Here is a 26638-nt window from a genome sequence, read left to right as displayed (position 1 = left end):
CGTTATCTGTCCCGTTTTAACTGTTTATTTTCTCAGCGATATGTTACTGTGTGGTCCTAGTTCGGTTTTGATTCAAAAATCGTGCTATTTTGTGAGATTTTGTTGAACTTGTCTTACTGGGTGCTTGAGGCCTATCCTTGAGGCTTGAGGTTGACCGGTTCCCCTCAGTGTACGATCGTGTTTATTTGTTTTTTCTCCCCATTATCCTCAATTTCTATCTTTCCCACTTTCTTAACGTCCCCCATCCCTCCCATCTAATCACTATTTCTTATCTTAAATAAAAAAAACAAAAAAACCCGCTACCGTTCTCCGATTCTTCTTCTTCTTCTTCTTCTTCTTCTTCTTCTTCTTCTTCTTCATCTCCTCTTCTTCTTCCTCCTCTTTTTTTTCGACAACACTTCCATGACCTAATCTGTTAACTCTCTCAAACATTAATAATAATAACAAAAACGATCTCTTATAATGCTTCGTCTTCCTCTTTCATACGTGTGGTTCTCTTTACTGTATCAGAATGCACTACTCTTCTGATATTTAAACAGACTGCTCTCAATTCGACCTTTCCTTCATACCTTGCTAAAAAATCCAACTATTACAGCGTTTCTTCTCTCCATTCTCTGAATTTCCCTTTATTGCATCCCTCAAGAAATGTGTTTAATCGCATAACTGACCTAAAACTTAAAAACCCCAGCTTGCTATGAATGTTCACTTTCCATCAACCATTCTTTTTTTTCCAACTCCAGTGCCAACTCACTCCTCTCACCTCTCACTCTCAAATCAACCGTCCCACTCTTCTCCCTCCAAGCCTCCCTCTCACCTCTCTCAAAAACTACCCCCTCACCTTTCTCCCACCATTCATCCCCCCCCCCCCACTCATCCTTCCCAAAGTTGCCCCCCTCCAATCCACAAAGCTGCCTCCTTCCACTGCCCTCTCACCTCCATCTCTTCACTCCACCTCCTCAGTTCCTCAACTGCCTTCTTCCCCCTCTCTTGTCCCCCCTCTCCCCCAGCACCACAGAGCCTTTTCTCCTCCTCATTCGGCCCCCTCCCCTAGCTATTCTACAATCCCCCACACTCTTTCAGCAACACTCCTTACTCCCCCCCTCATCCCTTGTCCTACCCTCCCCCACCCCCTGCACCTCCTCCCATACCTCTTCATTAAAAGTATGGACCTCAAATATCCGGGGCCTTCGCTCAAACCTTTCAGATCTTTCTATACAGGTTGCCACTGACAAACCGGACATAATCTGCCTAACAGAAACTTTCCTCCCCCAACACGTGTCTGACTCCCAAGTATCTCTCCCTGGTTACTCCCTCCTCTGGTTTGACAGACCTGAGCCTCGCCCTGGTGGAGGAGTTGCTCTCTTCATCAAAGACTCTATTCCTCACTCTCCATGCACTGCCCTCACTCCCCACACCCCTAGGAATACCTCTGGCTACGGCTTCCGCTCCACTCCCACCTCATGTTTATATGTGTACTGTACCGTCCACCTAACAGTGATGACTCCATCTACACCTCACTATCTGAAAACATGGACCAACTTCTATCTTCTCATCCAACCTCTCTCTTCCTCATATGTGGTGACTTCATTTGTCATCATGCCAGTTGGCTAGGTGTGGGTACCTCTCTCACCTGTCATGGCACCTCAGTAAAAGCTTTCTGCGACTCACTGGGACTGACTCAATCGGTCAACTTCCCTACCCGGATCTCAACCAATGGTACTCCATCTCTTCTGGATCTGATTTTGATAAATTTCCCTGACAATATCTGCTGTTCTTCCTATGCTCCAATCGGTTCTTCTGACCACGTCCTTGTCAAAGTGGACATCTCTCTGGCTGTTATCAGAGAACCACCTCACCGCCGTCGAGTCTGGCATTTCACTCAAGCTGACTGGCAGAGTCTCCAAGCAGCCCTCAAACTTATAGACTGGTCTTCTATCGCTACTTTCTCCAACATCAACTCATCCTGAGAATTCTTTCAAAGAAACTTGCTCTCTCTCTCTCATGCAGAGATTTATCCCCTCTCATATTCAGTTGTCCTACCCGCCCTTGGTTCACTGAAGCTTGTGGCGAGGCAGTTGTCCTGAAACAACTTGCCTTTACCTCATGGAAAGCAAACCTAACTGAGGGCAATCTCAGTTCCTTCCATAAAGCTCAGAACAAGTGTGTATCTACCCTCAGGAGAGCCAGAAAACAACATCTTTCTCATCTCAAGTCTGAACTCTCAAACCTCTCTCTCTCTCCTCAAAATCCTGGTTGCATCTAATCAAATCTGTTTCTGGTGTATGTTCCCCCTCCATCCCCTCCCTTACCTCAAATGGCCGCACTGCTGATACCACACGTGAAAAAGCTGAATGCCTAAACTCGGTGTTTGCAGCTAAATCTTGTGTCCAAAACCCATCACTTTCTCTACCCACCTTACCCAGTCGCACCCAACTGTCCTTGGACTGTGTCCTTTTCTCCTGACAAGGTGGAGAGCTTGCGGTCAAACCTCGACTCAGATTTTGCAACCGGGCCAGATGGCATCAGCCCACGTGTCCTCAAAGCCTGCTCTTCTGCTATTGCTCACCCTCTCTCTGTTCTATTCACCCTCTCATTTGCTCAAGGCCATCTGCCATCTGCTTGGAAATCAGCAAGCATTGCTGCCCTGCACAAAAAAGGTGCAAAAACAGATCCCTGCAACAACAGACCAATCAGCCTTCTCCCAATCATCAGCAAGGTTATGGAATCCAATCATCGCTTCAGACATCAAATCCTTCCTCTTCTCCAATGGCTTGATTTCTGATCATCAATTTGGTTTCAGACCAGGTCACTCGACCCTGGATATGCTGCTTCTGCTCTCCCAACACTGGATGGAAGCCCTCAATGCCAGACAGGAAATCCGAGCCGTATCCCTGGACATATCACGTGCTTTTGACACGGTCTGGCACCCTGCCCTGTTCACCAAACGCTCTTCCTATGGTATCCAAGGCCATCTCCACTCATGGCTCGCAGACTTCCTCTCGTGGCCCTAAATGGAGTTCTTTCATCCCTGTTCTTTTTCTGGTTTTCATCAATGATCTCTCCGACTCTGGAAAAATCCTCTATATCTCTTTGCTGATGACTCCACCCTCTGCCGTACCATCGGTCATCCCTCAGACCGGCAAGCAGCAGCTTCTTCGCTCACTGCTGATCTGGATATAATCACAAACTGGTCCAACACGTGGAACATGTCTTTCAATCCGGACAAATCTCACACTCTCACGATGTCTCTCCGAAAGGACCGTTTAGAAACCCCCCCCCCATCCACTTTCTCAACAATCCTCTGGAAGAAGTCCTTTCTTTCAAGCTTCTGGGTCTCACTATCTGCCGTGACCTTTCCTGGGAAAGCCACATTTCAAACCTCGCCTCCAAAGCCAGTCGCCGAGTCCTCCGTCGTGCAAAGTCCTTCCTCGGCCCACCTGAGCTCTTGACCACTTACAAAGCTTTTGTCCGCAGCCTGATGGAGTACTGCTCTCCCCTCTGGGCTGGTGCTCCTGCCTCCCACCTTTCTCGGCTTCACGCTGTGGAAACCAAGGCATTTCGGATCATTGGCATCTCCCTCAATGAGGCTAATTTTTTGGGCCTCTCACTCAATCACCGCAGGTTGGTCGGTGGTCTTTCTGTCTTCTACCGTCTCCTCTCCGGCCTCCCCCCCTGCTCTGACTGCGATTTGTCCCCCCCCCCCATATTTCCGCAGAGCGCTCAAGGTCCACCAGCAACCCACTTCTGGTTCAACTACCAAAATCACGAATCACTGCTCACCTTCACTCTTTCATTCCTCTTTTTCCTGCCTTTGGAATAAACTCCCTCACTCTATTCATTCCCATTCTTTCCTCCAGGCCTTCAAAACAGCTGTTCACCACCACTTCTTATCATCCCCCATCCAAATCCTCGATCTTTTCTACGCCCGATAATCCACCCAAGCCCACCTCCTTCAAATTCCCTGCTTTCCGTCCTGAAAGTCCCTGTAATGTCCATCTTCTATTCCCCATGTTCCCCGTCCCATCCCTCTCCCTTCCACAGATCTCCTAATCCTAATGTCTGTTCCCCACTGTTTTGTCCTTCCCACTCCCTCCCCTCCTGTCTCATGTCCCCCTTGATTGCGTTGTGTGTTAGCTCTCACACGAGCCTCGACTATATATATATATATATATATATATATATATATATATATATATATATATATATATATATATATATATATATATATATATATATATATATATATATATATATATATATATATATATATATATATATAAAAATGTGACATTCCCTCAACTACTAAAGGATGCATTCTTGAAGTAATGTTTACCGAGAAACACGCGTTCTTCCACTGTGAGCGCCATGGCATGACTGAGTGAAAACCGTTTAAATGTCACTGCCGGGTCACATGGTAAATCACGTGATACCTGGTGACTTCCCGGATCAGGTCACCTCTCTGTAACATTAGGCTACATTTCTCAAAATATTAGGTTCCTAACAGATGTTATTTTTAGTGTAATGGAATTATTTAGGGTGCTTGAATAAAAAAAATCACCCTGCATATGTACGGATTTAAAATTGGGACGGTTGGGATTATGCATTTTTAAGCAAGAAGGCGCTTCCAACCAAAAGTAAAAAAACTAGATCTACACCGCTGATTTGAGCACTAAGCAAGCGCGGACCCGGTCTCAGGTGATGTTTCACCCGCTTCACAGCCGGCTTCCTCAGGCCAAAGGACCCCGAGCCTCATATCAGCACAAGTCCGGTTTTTATCCCCCGCCGCGTGGCGGAAGGGGGATATTGTTCTCACCCAGGGCGTCCGGCTGTCCGTCCGTCCGTCCGTCCGTCTGGGCGTCAACATTTATAGCTGTTAGTGCGATAACTCATAAACTGTTCGCCATATCAATTTGAAATTTGGGTCACACATGTACCACCTGAAAAGGAAGAACCCAATTGATCTTGGGCGTGGCCGGATCCAAGATGGCCGACTGGGGCAGCCATCTTGAAAAAAATGTTTTTCTGTAATAAATGGAAAACCACTAATCTGATTTCAATTATTTTTGGTTACTATGTTCCTCACCCCTGGGGAACGTTTTCGAGATGGTGTCTTGTTTCCAATTCACCTCCCTCATTATCTGGAATATGTATGACCTTTTTCATTCAATGGCGGGGGATTCCCCATCTCTGATGGTATATTTTTTTAATTTCCGATACGACTGCTCATTTCCAGTCACGTGCTGGTGCTCGAGGTCAAATGGACGTGAATCTAGTAGTTATCTAGTCGTCATGTTGAATATATTTTTTTAATATCCCAGTCGATCTAGCAGTGAGCATCATGCTCGATCGGTTTATACATTCAAACGATTGGAAAATGGCTTGTCAGTGTAAGGTCCGGAGGGCAGTGAGGCATGGAGAGTCGTGAGGGTTGTCGAACTCTGTTTATTGCCCGTCCGAATGCACACTACTGTAGACTACCACGAACCCCGAGCGGACGCGAACAGCTATATGCCCTGCAGACACGTGACCACCACACCACTCCTCCATGCCCCCTCAATGCTCCCTGCCAATACACTACACTCCTCCCTCCTAAAAGTATGATTATAAAATGACAATTATAATGATAAGCATAATTGGCAAAGAATACTACGACACAAAAGCAAAAAGAAACAAAACGACATCAACCATGTAAAATCTTCCAAGTACCACATCGCCCGATCCAACCCTGGGGTGATGGTCGGGCTGTGAATCACCTGGACGATATGGCACAAAAGAAAGCGTGCTACATCTGCACAACCTGTCACAATAATGCCATTGTTCTAACCTGGCACATAATTCATCTGTCTAACCCCATCACATCATATACTGCGCTGGTGCGAGTGAGTTGCACTCCAAACACAGCAGACTGTAGAAGCGCCCCCAGGTGGCCCACGCTCACACGCCTCCCACCGAGGTCGAGGTGACATGCTTAGACGAACCTCCCGCGCCCCTGGCCGACAAGCTCGCTCGTCCCCCACGGACAGAAACAGGTAAACACACTGAGTCCGCCAGACATGAGGGCGCCGTCGCTGGCGGGAGCAGCAGGGCGAGCGGCCTTGGGAAGATAACTCTGCTCCCGCAAGAGTAACGGGAGGGATGACTGAACAGCGAACCGCCCCCCCCCCCCCATCGACTCGAACCAGGCAATCAGCTGGCTCTATTACCAGCCGTCCCACACCAAAACCGCGCATCAGCCCCGGGCGCAACACCGCCCCTGCCACCAACCGCCGAGGCCGCAGCAAATCCAGCCGAGACTTCAACGCACGTCCATACAGATGAACAGCGTTGACTGGATATATATCAGGGTCATATAACAGCAAAAACATCGTCTGCGCCGAGGCAAACTCCTCTTCACGTACAGCGCGTTCCCACAGTATAATTTTAACACATGAGAGGGCAGCGAACCGTGGACTGTCATCGAAGCCGGAGATCTGCAAGACCTCTTTATTCGCAACGATCGTCCGCGAGCTCTTCACATCAAAGAAAGCATTGATCCCGATCAAACTCATTTTGCTCACACACGGACTGTCGGCATTTGCGTTTATAATGCCAAGCTGAATCACTCGTGCCGCGAGAATCAAACACACAACAATTAACAATTTATGAACCACGCTGCGCGCACGCCTCTTGGTTGTCACGACGTTGAGGCGACTTGCGCGCAGGTCCCCATCTGAACGTCGATGGTCGCGTTCCACGAACTTCTTGAATGCGACCGGCTCGCTCCAATCCCCTGTTGAAATCGCCTGAACGACACGGGTGTGCACTGTATCATGAGCGCAGCGCAAGCGCGAGAGTCCGTCGCAGCTGGCATGGCCCCCGTTGCTCTGGAACCGTATATCGTAGTTGCAGGAAGCAAAGACCGGAAACCCATGTTGCATCGTCGCGGCTACTGCCACTGGGATCTCGCCCTCGGGTCTCGAGGGAGGCCCGAGCCCAAACGGAGGTACGGGCCCCAAAGAAGACACAGGTGCACCTGGAGGTACGAACTCCGAAACAGGAACTTCCTCCTCCTCCCGACACTCGAATCGGCTCGGCACGGGACGTCCAAGGCCACTGGCTGGCGCCGTCCAGTCTAGCCTGAGGCTAGCCAGCCAGTCCCGGCCCAAAAGGGCGGGCCCCTCCCCTCGTACCACAAACAATAAGAGTAGGGCGCTTTGACCTTGGTAGACCACCGAGACGTCTGTCACAGCAAGTGGTGCAATCGCTTCGCCGGTGTACGTTTATAGCGAAAAGGTCGTCTCGACCAGGTGAATACCGCGGAGGTCACGAGCAGTCCATTCGCCCATGACCGACACCACGGCCCCGGTATCAACTTGGAACACGATCGGTGCCCCGTTCACCTCGACCTCCACTGTCATTGGTCTTGTTACCTCCGGACCAACTCCAAACAGGCACAACATCGGTTGCATTTCCTGCTCCGGACTGCCGGGATCACTATGCCCAGGCTGCAGGCCGCGCTCCAGCTTGCTGGGGTCGTCCTGTACCTCGCTATCCATGACCTTAACGGCGGCCCCCGCCATTCGACACACACTTCAGATGTCCCACCTTGTGACAATGCAAGCACACGGTGTTCTTATACGGGCACACCCACTGCAGATGCTGTCCTCCACATCCCTAGCACCCCTGTGTGTTCATCTCGCTGCCCGCGCGACCGCGCTGCAGCGTGCGGCCCCAGCCCGCACCGAAAGGCGTGCGCGTGGCCTGGGGCCCCTGGGTCATCGCGTGGAACCCGGGGTCACCTGGAATGCCCCAGCTGGAATCACCCGTCATGCCCTGGCCGGCGATGGCGCCGACATCTGTGAGTGTCTGCTCGACAGCTGAAGCAGTCTCGACCGCCGAGTGGAATCTAACGTCGACACCTCGCATTCGCAGAATCGCCGACACCATCTTCGCATCTTGCAGCCCAGAAATAAAGCGATCTCTGAGTCGAGCTGGACGCTTCTCTGCCGTGAAATTGCAGGCCACGGCCGAATGCTTCACCCGCGCCACGAAATCTGCTACGCGCTCTTCCGCACCCTTCGCGAGGTGATCGAACTGGTATCGAGCCAGCTGCACTGGCTTCTCCGGCACCATGTGGGCTTTCATCTTCTCCACCACGTCCTGAAACGACAGCCCGTCATCACTGGGCTTGTCTGGCGCCACCAAATCACTCAGCAGTCGATAATGCTCCGCCGACAGCAAGGCGAGCAAGATCGACTTCTGTTTGCTCTCGTCGACCACATCATTCACGTGGAAATAGCACCCCAATTGTTCCGAAAACAATTCGAAGTCGCCTCCGACGAAAACGGGCACTCATCCGTGCGCCGTGCCCCGACCTTCCACCATCCTCGAGCCGTCCTGCCGTTCACTCGACGCGAATTTGCAGGCGATGGCGAGATGTCTGGCTGCAGGACTCGACCTGCACCGAAGACTGTGCGTGCGGCCACGGGCGCGCGAAACTCGCGATGCGCTTCGCTGGGCTCCCCGCCAGGTGATCGAACTCGAACCGCGCCAGCTGCGCTGATTCTCCCGGCGCTCCGTGCGCCCTACAATCCAATTGTTCCGGCAAACGACTCAAAGTCAATACCGAGGAAAACCAGGCACCCTGCACGCGTCCATCCGAAACAGACTCGTCGCCAATGTAATGTTCCTGAGGACAGTGAGGCACGGAGAGTCGTGAGGGTTGTCGAACTCTGTTTATTGCCCGTCCGAATGTACACTACTGTAGACTACCACGAACCCCTAGCGTACGCGAACAGCTATATGCCCTGCAGACATGTGACCACCACACGTGTCTGCACGCCCCTCAACACTCCCTGCCAATACACTACAGTCAGAACAGCCAATGAACACCTGAGGATGTTGCTATCTTGCTGGAGATGTAACTGAATAGTACGACCTTCATCTATGAGGGTGCACACGATCGACAAGTATTTGGCACAGTTATGGGTTCACTCGTCTCTGCTGTTGTGGCTCATTTGGTCATGCAGGAACTCAAACAAAATGTATTTGAATCTCATGAGAATTGGCTCCCATGATACTGGAACAGGTACATGGATTGCACCTTCACCATTGTGCATACAAACATGGTAGACCACCTTCTGGGGCAACTTGGCTGGGTATTCCTCAGCATTAACTTCACAATTGAAATTGAGATTTAAAAATACAGCAAATTGACCTTTTTGGATATAGAGGTTCACCGTAAGCCTGACTGCTCCCGAACGACTTCGGTTTGCAGGAAACCAAGCTGCACCAGCAGATGACTGGATTTTAACTCCTGCAACCCATTCTCCCACTAATGCAGTGTAGCATGGACCTTGGCAGACTCGGGCATGGATGGTGTCATCTTCCAAAGCCGATGCAATTAAAGATTTCAGATTACTTTGAGGAGTCGTGCTCAACAAGTTCTAATTGCGAACATATCCCGTGAGAGTTCATTCCTACAACACTCAGGTTAGCGATAGCACGGATGACAAATAGTTTCGAAATTTGGTAAGATTTTCATCGCATCAGAAAAAGAAACCAGAACACCTCACAAGAGTCAAGCGTGAGACTAGTTTCATATCATCATTTGCGACTTAATTTTGCGATGGGCATCGCCCAGCGCATTTAATATATATTTTGAATAACAATTTTAAGAAAATTGACCGAAAGGGTCGTTTCTTGGCCCAAAGGGCCGGAATCGCACTTTTGGCTCAGTTAATGCCTGGGGAATGGTCTCTAGAATATACCTGTCAAGTTTGGTTCGGTTCCATTCACTAATAACCGAGAAATAATTTTAAGAAAATGGGCCGTTCTTCGTCCCGAAGGGCGGCAATCGCACTTTGGACTCAGTTAATGCCTGTGCATATGTGTCTAGAATATACCTGTCAATTTTCATCGAATTCTGTTCACGATTAATGGAGAAATAGACGTTCAAATGAACTGTACACAAGAAAAGAGAGGACGCGAGCGGCGCTTAGACCCCGTGGGGTGGAAGACCCCATGGGGTAAAAATGGGTACAATAAGGGGATACTCCCCACCTTGAAAGAACCAAAACGGATGGAACGAAAGGAGCAAGACACGGTTGGGCACTGTGTCCTTTCATACCACCCGGGCCTTTCCGAAAGGATAGTACGTGGCGCACGGATTGGTGACGCTTACAAGCCTCAACACACTATCTGTAATGTCATTTAAAAACTACTAAACACAATATCAATTAGAGGGGGAGCACTCGGTAGAGTGCAAAACCTCCGCCGCCAATACTGGTCACTCAAGTGAACCTGATATCCCATTCATTCAATTTGACGTCAACAGTGCTCACAGAGTTATAGTTTGCAACTTTCCCTTTGACTTTTAACTTTTACATACTCAATTCATTCGTCCTAACTAGATTCCTTGAGACAGAAATTGATTTTACGTGGGTATATCCACCTGAAGTTCCAAAATCAGCCGCAATTATAATTTTGGCATGTTTTTTTTTGTTGTTGGAAATCACTTATAACATGTAGAAATGCAAAAAAAAAAATCGAAATTTTGTTGAAAAAAAATTTGCAAAAATTTTTTTTTGGGGGGGAGGTGGTTGGAAATCACTTATAACATGTAGAAATGCAAAAAAAAAAGATATCGAAATTTTGTTGAAAAAAAAACATTTTTTTTCTCTAATTTTTTTTTTGGGGGGGGGGGGGTTGAAATCACTTAAAACATGTAGAAATGTAAAAAAATAAAAATTCTAATTTTTTTCAAATTGGCTGCCATAGTGGCCATATTGGATTTTGGACCAAGTCCAAAATCTAATGGCATGATCCTTGGACCAGACCTAACCCCCCCCCCCACCAAGTTTCGTCGAAATCCATCGAAGATTTTTTCCGTAATACTGTTCACAAACAAACAAACAAACAGAAAAAGGTGAAAACAGTAACCTCCATCCATCTTTGATGGCGGAGGTTAACCAGTGATAAATCTGGAGTAGTTTACCATTCGTCATGCAGAGACTGACCAATTCTACATTAGTGAAACTCGAAGAAATTTAATACAAAGGCTAGATGAACATGAATGAGCAATCGGGCTTGGAAAGGTCACGTGCTGTGGCCGACTGTGTCAGCCATAGCACGTCATTGCCTCCCATCTGGCCACAAATTTGACTTTGATGGGACCCATGTCCTAAACACGACATCCAACAAACAACACAGGTCTAACTGGGGAGACGGTGGACATACCCACACAATACACATCTCTGATACAAATGGTGAAAACTGGATGTTGTAAACAGCTGGACAAAGTGAGAAACAAACAACATTCAATCCCAAACACTGTGTGCGTGCGTGCCTACAAAAAACACCCAACGTGAACCCCAACAATCGCACAACTCACACCTCATCACATCTAACCCGGACACGAAACTAGCCATGTTCATGCCCCAAAACACAAAAACAACAAACGCATACAACACCAGATCACGTGTAAGCAAAAACAAACAAAAAGAGCAGAGCAGCCTATCAATGATATGATTTGACATTTGTTTTGCTTGAGGTTTGCAAAATCAAAAATAAATAAGCATTCCTCCATTTGACCTCGAGCACCAGCACATGACTGGGAGTGAGCGATCATATTGGTGGACACATATAAAAACTGGACACGTGCCGAGGCTCGGGGTCTGTTGGCCTGAGGGAGCCTGCTGTGAAGCAGGTGAAACATCACCTGAGACCGGGTCTGCTCTTGATTATTGCTCAAATCAGTGGAGTAGATCTAGTTTACTTTTGATTGGAAGCACCTTCTTTAAAAAAAAAAAAAAAATATATATATATATATATATATATATATATATATATATATATATATATATATATATATATATATATATGCCTGGTGTTTGCGCAGTGGTTAGGGCAGCGGCTTGGGATCCAAAAGGTCCTGAGTTCAAGCCCCGTTCGGCCACTGAATTAATACACCAGGGGGTTGACTCAGCCTGTCATCCTTCCGAGGTCGGCGAAGTGAGTACCAGTGTACTGGGCCGGTGTATACCCCGGTTAAAATAGGTGTACCATATCCCTGTGTCGTAAGAGGCGACCAGGGTTGCGTCAGGAAGGGCATCTGGCGTAAAACATGTGCCAAATCACTATGCGGATCATACGGATGATCCGCTGTGGTGACCCCTAACGGGAGCAGCCGAAGGAAGAAGAAGAAGAGATGTGTGTGTGTGTATATATATATATATATATATATATATATATATATAACAAAGATCATTTTTGTCTTTATGTTCATGTTTTTTTGGAAAGACTGTGAGGCCAATAACCATCAAATTTGGCAAACGGACCAAGCCTGACCCGTGGATTTTTCTTTGGGTATATTCTTCCACCATCTCAACCTTTAAAGCCTCCTTTTCCCTCTTTTTCATTTATATATTTATACACAAAGAGCAAAGCTAACCCGAGCTATTTATCTTGCACAGTCTTACGCAGATTAACATGACAGGCACCATCAGAATCACTATACACTGAGAGTAGATGAGCAAGAGAGATGAGAAAAGCTGAGGCATTGGTGGCCTCTGACTTAACCAGCACATACACGCAGACCGGTGTTAGTCCAAAGTTCAGGGAAGGTAAGGGTGGGGGAGGGGGAGTAATGAAGAGCAGAGGGGATGTTTGGGTGCGAGTGGGGTACCGTGTCAGGTGCTTCGAGTGAGAAAGACGGTGCCAGTGGTCATTCTAAAAGGAACGTTTGTGCTGGTTTTTCCTTCGCTGATGTCCCCTGTGGATGCACAAAGAGCTGAGTCGGAAAAAGAGGAAAAAGAAGGATTAAGAATTAGAACTGCCTATCACGTGTGGTTTTCTATTTCGCCTTTCGCCCAATGCCGTGCCGGGACTGGATGGCGCCTTGTGTACTCATTTCCTCAGCGTCCTGTTCCATTCCTCCCCCTTTACCAGCAAGCACCAACTAATCATGTAGTAACCACTCTGTCCAGCAACAACCACCATATGAGCTCTTTTCCAATGACTAGCTGTGATATTTAAGGGCCTTGGAAGTGGTGGAGTTTGGTGGGGGCAAGGGTGAATCCCCGCCTCTTGTAGGTGTGGTTCCCGGAGCACGGGTCACGCGCCGCCGTCTTTCCTCCGAACGTGCTGTGCCCATTGGTCCAGATGCACTCTTGGGTGACGTCACCCTCTCCGTGAGTCCGCTGGTTTGGAATCTCTTCCACTCATCTTCCAAACGTGCCTTACACAAAAACTCTCGACTCAACATGGGGCCAACATGCAGCAGTCCCTATCTGTCGCTAAAACGCTTGAGAAGGGTGCGGATGGCTTGCTGGATAGCAAGGCGGTCCCTGCTGTTGGAGGAATGTGCTGGAGCGGTAAGTGCACTCTTGCGCCTTGGTGTAAATGCTTCGTTTGTGGCGGTGCCTGGCCTGGGTACGAGCGTGGACCAAAGGTGTCCGTGGGCAAGGCGAGATGATGGTCCTGATTTACGGGGGAGAGGGGGTGGGGTGGGACAAAGCACGGAAAGATCAGAGGGTGCAAGACCAGAAAGAAGGCAGCAGAAGACAGAGACCACCGACATGCTGCAACGGGAAAGTGTTAGACCCATCGACTCAGCTTCATCCCATGAGATTCCAATGATCTTGAAGGCCTTAATTTACACATCGTCAAGTTGAGCAAGGTGAGAGGTAGAGCCGTACTTCTTGAAGCTGCAGATGAAGGCCGTGGATGTGGGTATGATTTCAGGTGTGCCAAGGAAGCACCTTGCATGACGGAGGATTCCCAGTCGGTGGCTGGCTTCGTCGGGCCACGAAGAAATTTGCTTTGCCAAAGAAAGGTCATGACTGATCATGACCCAAGAAAGGTCAAAAGTTTGATTGAGTGAATTAATTTCTTCAAGAGGCTCTTTGAGGAAGAAGATGGCAGGGTTCACCATACAGTCTTCGGAGAAGGAGCTTGTGATTCTATAAAGATCTGCAGAGAAGGTAGATGCTAATGTTTAATTTGAACCTCACTTCCTTCAGCTACTGATGCCTTGGCAAAAGCAACCAATTGTTTTGTTTGTTTGTTTTTGCTGAAGGGGCAGTATCAGATGGATTGTGAAATGGGAAAAAAATTAAAATAACTCTTTATTAATTGTGAGCATGAGCTGAGAACCTGTCCTTACAGATGGGTTAACTCCCCCAGAATTGGTGTGTTTTTCCCATGACTTGGAATATCCCTTTCCACAGTGAGCGGTGCTACACGATACATATTTACACAGAGAGAATTGGAGTTCTCTACCCATCCTGAACCCCCAGGACTGCAAAAAAAAAATCACCGAAAACCCTCCTGCGCACCTCCTACCACCCTCATCTCTTTGAGTACAAACACCAATTTTGCAACTCCAGCAGTTCAGGAGTGCATAAAGGTCAAACAAACAAACAAACAGACACCTCTCAAATTCATCTGCTGTTATTTATTTATTTTTGCTTATATGCAATCACAAAAAATGATGTAATTAGCTCTTGTGGGGGAGGACAAACCATTAGCCTCAGCTTTTTAGTTGGCTCATGTGGGAGGACGAAGCATTGACCCCAGTGTTCGTAGTGGGAGACAGGCCCTTGTTCCCCTTCCCAAATCTAAACTCGGTTCTCATCTTTAATCTTTCTTACCCATCCTTCATTGCTTGTGGACCTGCCTCCTTCCTGAGTCTGTTGTCTCGAGCTCATCCATACAGGATTCCAAGTGTGTTTCTCAATGCCAACTCATGGTCTCCCTCGTTTCTACCAACTCCGCTTTATTACACCCAGATGAGACCATATTCCCACCGTTCCACCGCATTGCATCTACTTGCACCATGGTGCATCTGTTTGTTGTTGTCCCATCGTTTTCCCTTCGCCCTGTTTTGTCTGTTCATCTGATCCTTTGTACGTTGTTGTTCTGCTCTTCAGTTTCCTCAATTGTCAAAGGAACCACAAATGAAGACTTGTAATTTAAACAAAAAAAACAGCAATCTGATCCCTACCGACTCCAAGTCAATCCTTGATTATCATCGATTTGTGTAAGTTATGTGCTGCTGATAGCTGAAGCATACTTTTCAAGATTACTTTTGTCGAACCGGTTGTGGAAATTGAGAAATATAGCTCTTTTGAAAGTGTCCATTCCATTGTGGATTTCTGCCAGGATTTGTAACAGGCTGAAAGTCCGTAAGTGAGATTGCTGGCCTCTCTTTGTAGATTTTCTTTATTTATTTTTGAAAGTTTATTGCTTTTGCAACATTTTATTTAAGGATGCAAAGTGCTCGTGAGATATCTGTCAACCCTGAGTGAGCCACAACATAGCAAGCATTCCTTGGATTTACATTGCCTCTCTTATCTCTGCGAAGTCAGACTGTTGGATATATTTGCTGCAGGTAGGCTCCACAGGTGAAATGCCACCTGCTCCTGGGGTCTGCCAACATCCTCGGTGGTACCGGCTTGGGGCTCTACAGACGGGCTTCTCTAATCCTCCACGTGACTGTTCTTAAAGACTGTACTTAGATTTTTTTTTTTTCAGATGTTTTGTCATAATTTTTCAAAATCGTGCGTGCGTGCGTGCGTCGCTGCAAGTTTATTTTTCTGCCATTTGAGTTTTTGTCATCAAATTTTCAACAAACCTTTTCTGAGAATATGGAGAACACTCATGAATAATAAAATTGGATTTTGTTTCTTTGTTTATGTTTTTTTTTTGTTTTTTTTTTTTTTAACTACTGTTTTCCATCAAGTTTAGTTTTCTAGTTGTATCATTGATTCCTTCATGGAGTCTCACCTTTTGAGTCTAACTATTTCCTTGTTTTCACTTCTTTCTTGAAGTGCTGAGGGAATAGTTTTCACATCATTGAGCCGATTTATGAGATTTCTGACAAAAGGTTTATCTGGTTGTTCCAAAACTAGCGATGAGAACGTTGAAAAGTTGTGTGGCTGTGCACTTAGGTTTACCGTGGGGTCTGGCATGATGAGGAAGTTGCTGTAAAAGCTGCTCGGCAAGATCCAGATGAGGAGATCAGCACAACTGCAGAAAGTGTACGCCAAGAGGGAAAGTTGTTCAGCATGCTGCACCACCCAAACATCATTGCCCTTCGGGGTGTCTGCCTCCAGGTCAGCTGTTCCTTAAAGTCGTTTAAGAGGCACGTCTGGCCAGACAATGGAACGTTTCACGAAAGCAGAGAATCGTGTTGTTTCCTTTTAAATTGAGACGGCTCGTTTTCATTTGTTACCTCCGTCACCAAAGGTGGAAGGAGGTTGTTTTCACCCCTGTTTGTCTGTCTGTTTGTTTGTTTGTGTGCAGGATATCTCAAAAAGTTGTGGATGGATCCGGATGAAATTTGGTGGACACATTTGGTGTGTGGCAAGGACCAATTGATTTGGAATTTGGTGAAAATCTGAATCTGGATCTGGATACGAGAATTATTTAATTTTTAAAGTGATTCTTCACCATTATGAGATGGGGCCAAAAACGATATGGTACTGGAGAGCATGATATTTCAAAAATGTATTGGGCCCGATATGTTCTCGTGGATCAGGCATTGCGTGGCGGAGGCATGCGCTCTCCCGAGTGCCCTTCTAGTTTTTAATATATTATCATCTTTGTTTATTTGTGATAAGTCTGATCACCCAATTTACGAAAGGGTTTTCATCAAGATTTATCCTCGGAGATAGATGGCTTTAATCAGAATTTTGGATAAGGATGTTTTGATAGGCTGAATTTATGTAAAAAAAAGGGTGCTAAATCCAAAAAAAGCAGTCTTATTGACCCCACTCAAGACAAAATGACCATTTTAACCCCTTTTTGACCAAATATGACCATATTGGGTCAAATTAGGTTGGATAGGTGGGTTTAATCAGAATTTTAGGTAAGGCTGATTTGACAAGCCTACTTTATGTAAAAAAGGGTGCTGATTCCAAATAAAACAGTCTTATTGACCTCAATCAAGATAAAATGACAATCTTAACCCTTTTTGGCCAAATATTCCCTTATTCCGTCAAATAGTGGGTTTAATCAGAACTTTAGGTAAAGATGATTTGACAAGCCTATTTTAGGTAAAAGAGGGTGCTGATTACCAACAAAGCAGTCTTATTGACCCTATGTAAGACAAAATAACTATTTTTGGCCAAATATGAATAGGCCCCAGTGTTGAATATTGTTCTGGGAAATATCAATATTTCAAATATTGATATTTGCAAGCTTTCCATTTACCCTTTCAATTTACCACATTCAATTAGTCATTTCCATTATCATCATCATCACTGTCTTCTTCATCCTCTGAATCATCATCATACAATCATTGTCATCATCATCCTCATCTCCATCTGTGACATCTTCTGGTTCCATGGTTTTAGAAAGAATAGTTGGCATCTGACTGCCGGTAAATTAGAGTGGTACAAAATCTCCGTTGACCTCTTTCCAGCCATGATCTGTGGGTTGAATGTTCTCTAGTGGATCTCTTAGATGTGCGTACTTCCAGAGATATGCCACGTAATTGCACCGTGCCAATTTTTGCATCAGAACATTTTTGCAGGGTGGGAGCATGCCTGCATCAAGTCCCTTTATTTTCTCCAATGGACTGTCTGGATCTGTCGGTTTGTATTTCTGTAGGAAGATTTTCAACCTTGCGTCATTCATGGATGATAATGCTCCCTGACCATAGAGTGAACACACATATCTTTCTACAAGGCTGTCGTCATCATCAAAGGCGGTTGGTTGTCTCTCCGAGCATGCTGATGCCTTCGAGATGGAGAGCACTCTTCTGAGCTTTCTTCAATGGGTTCACCTTTCCCTTCCTGAAGAAGGGCGACGTGTAGTCGCATCCTGTCAGAGCATGATAACCTGGTAGTGCCTTGCAAACAACTGTGCCAAGGTGGTTTGCTAGCGCAGTAATATGGACATACCTTCTAGTGTTATCACTCGAATGTCCAAGGTCCATCCACACATTGGCCTTGAGTTGTCTTGAAGGATACAGGAGAATGACCATGATATCAGTGTCTGTTGCACGGACAACAACATTCTGTCCTGGTATTGCTTTTGACAGCATGCTGAGATGGTATACTAGGCTGGTATCTGCCTCCACGTGTGAGCATTCGTACTCTGGTGCCTCATTGTGGTCTACATTTCCTGACAGAGATGCTGTATACTGAAGTCACTGCTCCTCATGTGAAACAACAACAGTCTTTTGTTTTATGATTGGTGCATAATGGTTATGTTTCCATTCCTCCATGAAGAACTGAATAAGTGCAGTTTTGAAATTTGCTGATCTCAAGGCATGTCTGAAATCTTTAGGACGTAACTGGTCTGCACCTGTGATGTGAAATGATCCATCATTTGCACCTCTTGCCTGTTTCTCAACACTCTTTATGCTTTTCACATAACTGTCACAGACAAAGTGCACTTTCCTTGCCTTTGGACTGCATATGATCTTCAGGACCAGCTCTGCTACATTCCCAAATCTGAGAGGCAAGTCAGAGGGCAGTGACTGGATTATGAACATGGCATCATAAATTACCGTATCAATTGTTGTTGGCTAATTGTGTGTAATCAAATCTTCGAGGTGTTTGGAGAGTGGGTACTTTGATCTCTTCTGATATTGAATTCTGGATTGAGCAATGTCGCCTGCTGTTTCCCATGTCTGTTAAGTAAAAGGAGTCACTGCATCACCATCATGCTCTGTATCACCCACATGCAACACACACTGCAACGGCACCTCTCCACCATCAGCCATGATGAGGATTAACTTCCTGGGTAGTTCCTCACGGAGCATGTCCCAAAAACATGAACTGTCTTGTCAGCTGCACAGTAACATGTAGGCCTAAAGCACATGTTCTATCATCTGAGCCACTCAAGGAGGTGCTGCCACCTGCAAACAGAAAATGAAAATACAAATTAAAACAATTAGTCTTAACATCATTGTTGATTTTGCGCACTGCTCGAAAAGACTATGCAAACATGCGATATGCCCCAACATGGAATTTCAAACTTTTGACCACTGGTGGCCAAAAACTGAACAAAGCGATTGGCCAATTGGTTACTTCTTCATTATATATTTATCAAATATATTTATATGTCATGATTATCATGAACAGAACATAATATTATGTGATACAATTCAAACGACGTGCACACCTTCAGAACATCCAAACGCGGACCAATAGAAATTGACCAAATATCGTCATAATTTGACCGGAAACGGTTAAAATGGTCATTGTGTCTTGAGCGAGGTCAACAAGACTGCTTTTTTTGGAATCGGCACACTGTTTTACCTAAAATAGGCTTGTCAAATCATTCTTACCCAAAATTCTGATTCAACCCACCAACCCAAAATAATTTGACCGAATATGGGCAAAAAGGGTTAAAATGGTCATTTTTTTCTTGAGTAGGGTCAATAAGACTGCTTTTTTTGGATTCAGCACCCTTTTTTACATAAAGTAGGCCTGTCAAACCATCCTTACCCAAAATTCTGATTAAAGCCATCTATCTCTTGGAATAATTGCATCTGATGGTGGTGATATCATCAGTGGTTTAAAGTAACAATCAAAGTAAACAATGGTTTCGGATTACAGTCTACTCTCAGTAATTTGAACCAATTCAAACGGGACGCACGTGGACAAATCCAGCAGATTTGACTGCTACCCGTTGGAACTGACGTTTAGGTGAAGCTTTCCTTTGTACTTTATGGCATTCCGATATATCGTTTGTACTGAAGGTCTCATTTTCCTGTATGGCATGCATTGGACTCTTCAGAGCATCCTGTACTTCCCAATGTTGAAATAACAGAGGCATGCAAAATTCAACGTAAAGAGAAAGGGTTTCACATACACACGGCTCTCCGTATTCACGACGGTTACGTTCCTGGAAAACCGTGCGAATGGAGAGTTCGTGAATATGGATACCTTGGTTTAATTGGAGAAAGGGGGTTAGGTTCCCAGGTCAGACTGTTTCGGAGCGATCACTAAAATTGATCAATTGCACGATACAGAACAGTGCGTTGTTATTGACGTTTGATTATGATGTGATTTCGATGCTGGAGGTGTTGGAGGGGAAGTCTGAAGGATGGTTCTTTCCCGTTGCGGACACACTCACACCCGTAGCCAGCGTGTCTAACACCTTCACTTTTTCACTTAAACTCGTCACTTCATTCTTTGGGGTGGAAGAGATCATGAGTGTGGATGCAACTCGGGAATGCAGAACTCGCGAATACGGCGGGTTTACTGCACTGTGGAAAAGTTGTTACTGTGTTGTTTGATGATTATGGAGATTAAACTGTGAGGCTAAAATAGTCTGGCTCTGGTTTCCTGATGAAACCACCCCAAAAATACGTGCAGCCCAATTTCTTTAATCCTTAAACAGTATGAAATTAAGGAGTTGTATATCCTTTTTGGGGGATTGAATATTTGATGGCTTGTGTTTTAAAAGTACCATGCACAATCACCGGCAATAAATAGTGTGCAGCTGATGTGTGTGAATTTCATGGTATTGAGGAACAATAACGGGTCGAGTGAAGGCGTACCGGCTACCGTGGTGACGTTGACTATGCAAGTACTGCAACGTAATGTTTGCATCAGGGTTGAGGTTTATCCCAGGAAGAGTGACGGGGTTAGCCTGAGGGTGAGTTGTGCATTTGCGCTGAGGTTTGTCTTCTGAGTTCACATTCGACTTAACATTAACCTTTTCTATCGAGAGCATCGTTTTTACTTGTTTTGTTGTCCCATTTTAAAGCGTGGCTGTATTTTGTTGGTAGTTATTAATTGTGTACTTGAATTTAAGTAGTGGTTGTGAATAAGCTGCACACAAGCCGAATGAAACACTACACGAAGAGGAAAGGGAAAGCAGAGATGAAACAGAAAAGGAACAAACCAACCGACGACTAATTAACCAATGAAAAGAGGCGAGGGGTAGAGGGGTGGAGGGGGGAAAAATCACAATAACCTGGAAAAAGGGGTCCTTTGGGGTGGAAGAGTTCATAAGAATGGATGAGGGTGACTGAACAGACTGGGAAAGTTGGTTCCACAGGTGAGAGAAAAGAGGAGCAAATGAGTGCAGGTGAGCAGTGAGCCTGGAATTTGGGAGTTCGAGGCAAGAACTCTCACGGTATCACTCAAGAAGGATCATCAAATGAACCCATCAATCTATTTCCTTGGTCAAACCAGTGGACGAGGTTTAGAGTCTCTAATTTGTATGCCTCACCCTCAAGCACGACCTCTCCTCGGATAACTGTATTGCAAAAGCCAGCATAGAACGGTAACACTCCGTTCTTCCAAGTTATTCCTTTGAAAAATCTTCGACAACTCGCAAACCTATAAGGTCATAATTCATCGGGGGTGTGGAGTTCTGCTCTCCCTTGTGGGCTAAGTACCGCTGCAAGATATCTGTCTCTACTTCATTGTGTGCAATCTCAAGCTGACAAAATTATTGGCATCTCCAACAATGAGGCTGAAGTACAAGGCCAGTTGCTCTCTCATTGTAATCACGTGTGTGTGTGTGTGTGTGTGTGTGTGTGTGTGTGTGTGTGTGTGTGTGTGTGTGTGTGTGTGTGTGTGTGTGTGTGTGTGTGTGTGTGTATGCCTGATGTTGGCTTAATAGTTAGGGTGGTGGGCTTGTGATCATAGGGTCCTGAGTTCACAAATCCTGCTTGGCTGTTATATTAATACCAGGTGGGGTTGGCTCAGCCTGTCATCCTTCCAAGGTCGGCAAAATGAGTACCAGGTTGCTGGGATGATTGAGCCATTCGAGTATACTGTGTCGGAGTGGCGACCCATCCAGAATTGTATGCAATAACCAAGGAGACTGCTTAGGCAGCACCAATGCTCTGCACATAGTATGGTCCTAATGGATTGGATTGGATAATCTTGGTTTGAACCTTGGCCCAGCTCTAAAGTGTCACCCTGGCTGGTGTTTGGCATGTCAGGTGATGGATGCATCAATGTCTGTACAGTCCATCAGGAGTACGTTGGGACGGTGGAGGTTAAATATCCGTAGGTGTCTTTTGCGAAGAGTAGGCAAGTTCATGCTTGATGAGGGGCGTGGGGTGGAGGGACATTCCATTGCCATGATTAAAGTTGAGGTCAAGGAACAGGTAATTGTTTTGCTCTCTTGTAGCGAGTGATTATCAATCATCTATTCGTGTGTGTGTGTGTGTGTGTGTGTGTGTGTGTGTGTGTGTGTGTGTGTGTGTGTGTGTGTGTGTGTGTGTGTGTGTGTGTGTGTGTGTGTGTGTGTGTGTGTGTGTGTGTGTGTGTGTGTGTGTGTGTGTCGTGTCGCTTTCTTCTTGGGACTATTGTGCAGTAATTGGTCTTTATTTTGATTACAATTGAGCTGCAACATGGTACTTCGTGTAATGCAAGATTCAACAGTTTTTAATTGGGCCTAATTGAGACTACGGTTACATTGTAATGATCAGATTGATGTTCACCTTCATTCCACTGTACATAATTTCAAGTGTGGCCTGAATATAATATTTTGACGTGTTTTCTAAGATGTGCATGTCTGCTGTGATTACCTCCACCACCGAAGGTAGACGGAGGTTATGTTCCCACCCCTGTCTTGTCTGTCTTTGTTTGTGAGCAGGCTATCTCAAAAAGTTACAGACGGAATTTGATGGACAGGTCAGGTTGGATGTGTGACAAGGAGGAATTTATTTGATTTTGATGAAGATCCGGAAAACTAGAATTTTACAAAGGGTTCTTCACCATCGAGAGATCAGGCCAAAACGATATACAGTGTGATATTTCAAAAGGATGTGGATGGATTCAGAGGAAACTTGGTGAATGGGTTGGCTAGGTGACGAGCACAAGCCAATTCGATTTTGTTTCAGATCCGGCCTATCAGTGGGATACAAAACGTAAACTGTTCATCCTGGTGGAGGCGTGTGCTCGAGCCAGTGCCGTTCTCATCATTTGAACATGCGTTGGTGTTTTAAAATGCTTATTTAAATATTTTTTGACAAGCACATGAAATCACCGCACAGTCCTATTTGTACGTCAGACACAATCCTGAGCTTTGAAGGACATGCCTCCTGTATGGTCCGACGTGCTCGGATAGGTGGGTAGGTTGATTCACGGTACAATGGAATACAAGTCTCTCTGAAGGCTTGTGTTGATCTGTGGGTGCGTGAGACAAACAATGGATTTTATCAACTAAATGTTGACGAGATTAAGTTTACTGCTGTGGGAAATGAGATTGACTGACATTTTGAGTGCGAGTCCATCATCAGGAGGCATTGTAAAGTAAAGGACTGGATCAAAGGCCAGGGGTCAAATATCTAACCAAAGCAATGTTTCTCTCGAAAAGGGCTCTGCACTCGCCTTTAACAACTAAGCAGTGACATTGTCTTGCCATCGCCAATTTCTTGTCACTCATTGCTACCAATTATTTTTGTCTCCCAGGAGCCAAACCTTTGCCTCATAATGGAGTACGCACGAGGCGGCCCCCTGAACCGTGCGCTCGCAGGTCGCCGAATCCCACCGCCTATACTGGTGGACTGGGCGGTTCAAATTGCACGTGGCATGCACTACCTGCACGAAGAGGCCATCGTGACCATCATCCATCGGGACCTCAAGTCGAGCAACAGTGAGTGCCTCGCGCTCTCGGTCCAAGCATCATAAGTCTCTTGACACGGTTTAATCGAAATGTATCAATTCACCGTTTTCACCAACTTCTTTCAACCGCTGCAGTTATTCGTTCATTTCCGATCCGGACATTGGCAGCTTGTGATTGGAGGTGATTTTAAATGTAATTATTTATTTTTGAACCTTTAAACGACAGAAATGGAGTCGCTTTCCATTGTGGGATTTGATATTATTCCATGTGCTGCATTGTCACCACCACAGAGTTTTGGACATTTTCAATTTTGTGATGTTTAAAAATTTATTTGTTATATGGTCCTGAGTTTGCAACCTTGGGAAATACCAGTTGCGATCGCAACGTTCGGACCGATTTTATTGCGAGTTTGTTGTTTTCCGCTTTCATCCGTACCTCTCAGAGCGTCAGCAAATGGGTGTTGAATGTTGTTACGAACTTGGAAAGATGGTTGAAAAAAAATGCTTCACGTGCCTTAAATTGGGGATACGCTCACTGCACCTTCAACTTTTCCATTCACAGTTTTCAAATTCGTTAACATTCTGGAACTGTGCCTGATGTGGGGCTGTGATTTTATCATCTTGCATGAACGTTTTCATGGCGGCACTTGTGGTTTTTCTTGTATTATTTTATTACATTTTATTTTTAAACCATCCACGCTAATACGGCACCTTCGTGAGCAAGGTTGTGCTGTTCTCATGGTTCCTCTCGTGAATTCGTTCATTGAAGAAACAAACTGGTGGGTCACACCATGACACCATTGCCGACACCCGTTGTCATTGATCATAACCTCTCAAACTACCTTGTGGACACGCCTGCCGGAGGTGGTTCAATTCCGCTCTTCCTTCCAGGGCTGAAGTTAGCGGTATGCCGCTATTTCAAAATACCCCTGTTGACCCGACCTGAACAGACCCTCGTACTTGCAGGTTATTGTGCTTCTCTCTCTCTCTCTCTCTCTCTCTCTCTCTCTCTCTCTCTCTCTCTCTCTCTCTCTCTCTCTCTCTCTCTCTCTCTCTCTCTCTCTCTTTCTCTTTCTCTTTCTCTATCTCTATCTCTATCTATCTATCTATCTATCTATCTATCTATCTATCTATCTATTATCTATCTATTATCTATCTATTATCTATCTATTATCTATCTATTATCTATCTATTATATATATATTATATATATATATTATATATATATATATATATATATATATATATATATATATATATATATATATATATATATATATATATATATATTGTTGCGGATTCGCGCCCGCCGGCGTGCTGACGGCCACGTAACTCGAATCGCGGCACGTCGCCCACCGGACGGACAATCCAGTCGTGACCCTCTCGGACTAACGCCGGGAACCAGTCACGGGTGGACCTTTCGGTCTCACCGCGATCGAGCCAATCAGCCCCCGCGTGGGATAGGGTTGCTCGCCGACCCGACCTACCTAAGTACCCACGCGGAGGGTAGACCGGGCGATCGCACCTCGCCGCAGGTCGACTTCGGACACGGGCCACTTAAGCGACCCGTTCCGTACTATCAGAATAACCGAGCGGTGTTATCGTCGACCTCGACGGTTCGATTAATTATCGGGCGTATTCAGCCCACTACCAACCCTTTACGTGAAGCAAGATGGGGATTCAATGGGAGAAATGACGAAGCGAAGCGGGAGAACAGTTCAATAATAAAGCACATTTATTCGCGGCACACGGGAAGCACACATATACAATTCCACCAAAAGCACACAGAAAAAACACAATTCCATTTACACAAAAAGCAAATATAAAAGCGAAAACAATGCAGAGCTAATACCGACTACCGAGCACACGGCAACACTTACACAATTCTACCTCACAGACGGCGCCGACAACACATACCCAAAACCAAGGAAAAGAAATACCCCCAAGAATGAGGCGGGCCTGAGGCCGAGACCGGGTCGCGCCTACCCGTCTGGTGATGAGACGCGGAGCGGCGATGGCGCCCCAACCCCGCGGGCCTCGCGGACAGTGTCTGGCAGGGGGTGGGAAAGGGGCCCCCTTGGTCGCACTATCTCAGCGCGGGGGGGAAACAGGAGGGGGTTGTTGATGCTCGGGGTATAGAGGATCTTTATTATCCCTGGTGTGCGTCTCCACCTCGGCCAGGTCGCGCTGTCGGCCTCCCTCGGGTGCAGCTCCCTGCACGACGCGAGCACCCCCTCGTCTGGTGTCGCCGCCTTTCCACAGCTCGTCCCCTCCGTTCCGACTCCAACGCACACGACGAGCAGCTCCTCCGCCCGCGAAGTCTTGACCCTCTGCTTCCGACTCTCCTACTCTCTGCCTCTCCGCCTCTGGACTCTCCGACTCTTCTTTGGACTCTCCTCTTTTTCTGACTGACGAACACGGTCCTTTTATCCCCCCGTAGCTTCGCCTTTGACCCCCTCCCTTTGACCTTTCACCTCGCTCCCCATTGGCCCGAGAAAAAGTGGGCGTGAAGGCTTTTTGATCCACAAATTTGCATATATCGATCGTCCTGGAGGCGGGGCCAAATCGCCCCTCGCTCACCGATTGGACGGCAAAAAGTGGGCGTGTGTCGTTTTTGATCCGTTTTTGAAGCACAAAATCCGTGATTTTGTACCCGCTGTTCGACGCGCGCCCTGCACGAGTCCAACACCGGTACCCACAGCGGGGCAAGAACGGTGGCGATGCTACGGTTGCGAGGTGTGACGTGAAGGTCATGGCGGTTGTGGTGAAGCGGTGGTGTGGTTGGTGGTTGATGTTGCGGTTGTGGTGGTAATCATGGCGGTTGGTCCAAAATAAAGATAGCAAAAGAAAAACGGCTATCCTGAAGAGTCGCAGCACGCATAAATGACATGTATTCCCACTAGACAACGGGTTTGGGCCTAACGACACATGCACTTACCGAGATACCTCACCTAAGGGACCTGAATGGTGGTTTGCGAATTTGGTAACCACAACACTACCCCCTCCCCTTTTTGCAGACTCGTCCCGAGTCGTCAAATTTTCGTGTGCCATCATGTGTAGTTTTCCCCTAGTACATTTTACCTACGGATCCCTGAGTGCGACATTCATGGTAT

The 26638-nt window shown here is 46.3% G+C and overlaps 1 protein-coding gene across 3 annotated transcripts in view; it reads left to right on the top strand.

Moving 5' to 3' along the window:
- LOC147020263 (mitogen-activated protein kinase kinase kinase 9-like) overlaps nucleotides 1–26638 on the top strand; it is a 118779-nt gene that overhangs the window by 27063 nt on the left and 65078 nt on the right. For all 3 annotated transcript variants that reach the window (XM_085895506.1, XM_085895507.1, XM_085895505.1), the window contains exons 3-4: nucleotides 15930–16094; nucleotides 23373–23556. In XM_085895506.1, coding sequence (XP_085751632.1) covers nucleotides 15930–16094; nucleotides 23373–23556 — 349 coding nt within the window. The remainder of the gene's footprint in view (nucleotides 1–15929; nucleotides 16095–23372; nucleotides 23557–26638) is intronic.

The sequence above is a fragment of the Eptatretus burgeri genome, chromosome 9 (assembly GCF_056783735.1).
Source record: "Eptatretus burgeri isolate ZD-2024b chromosome 9, Ebu_testis_v1, whole genome shotgun sequence".
NCBI classification, from domain to species: Eukaryota; Metazoa; Chordata; class Myxini; order Myxiniformes; family Myxinidae; genus Eptatretus; species Eptatretus burgeri.
The sequence above is the reverse complement of the archived record's forward strand: the minus strand, read 5'-3'. Positions and strand labels throughout refer to the sequence as shown.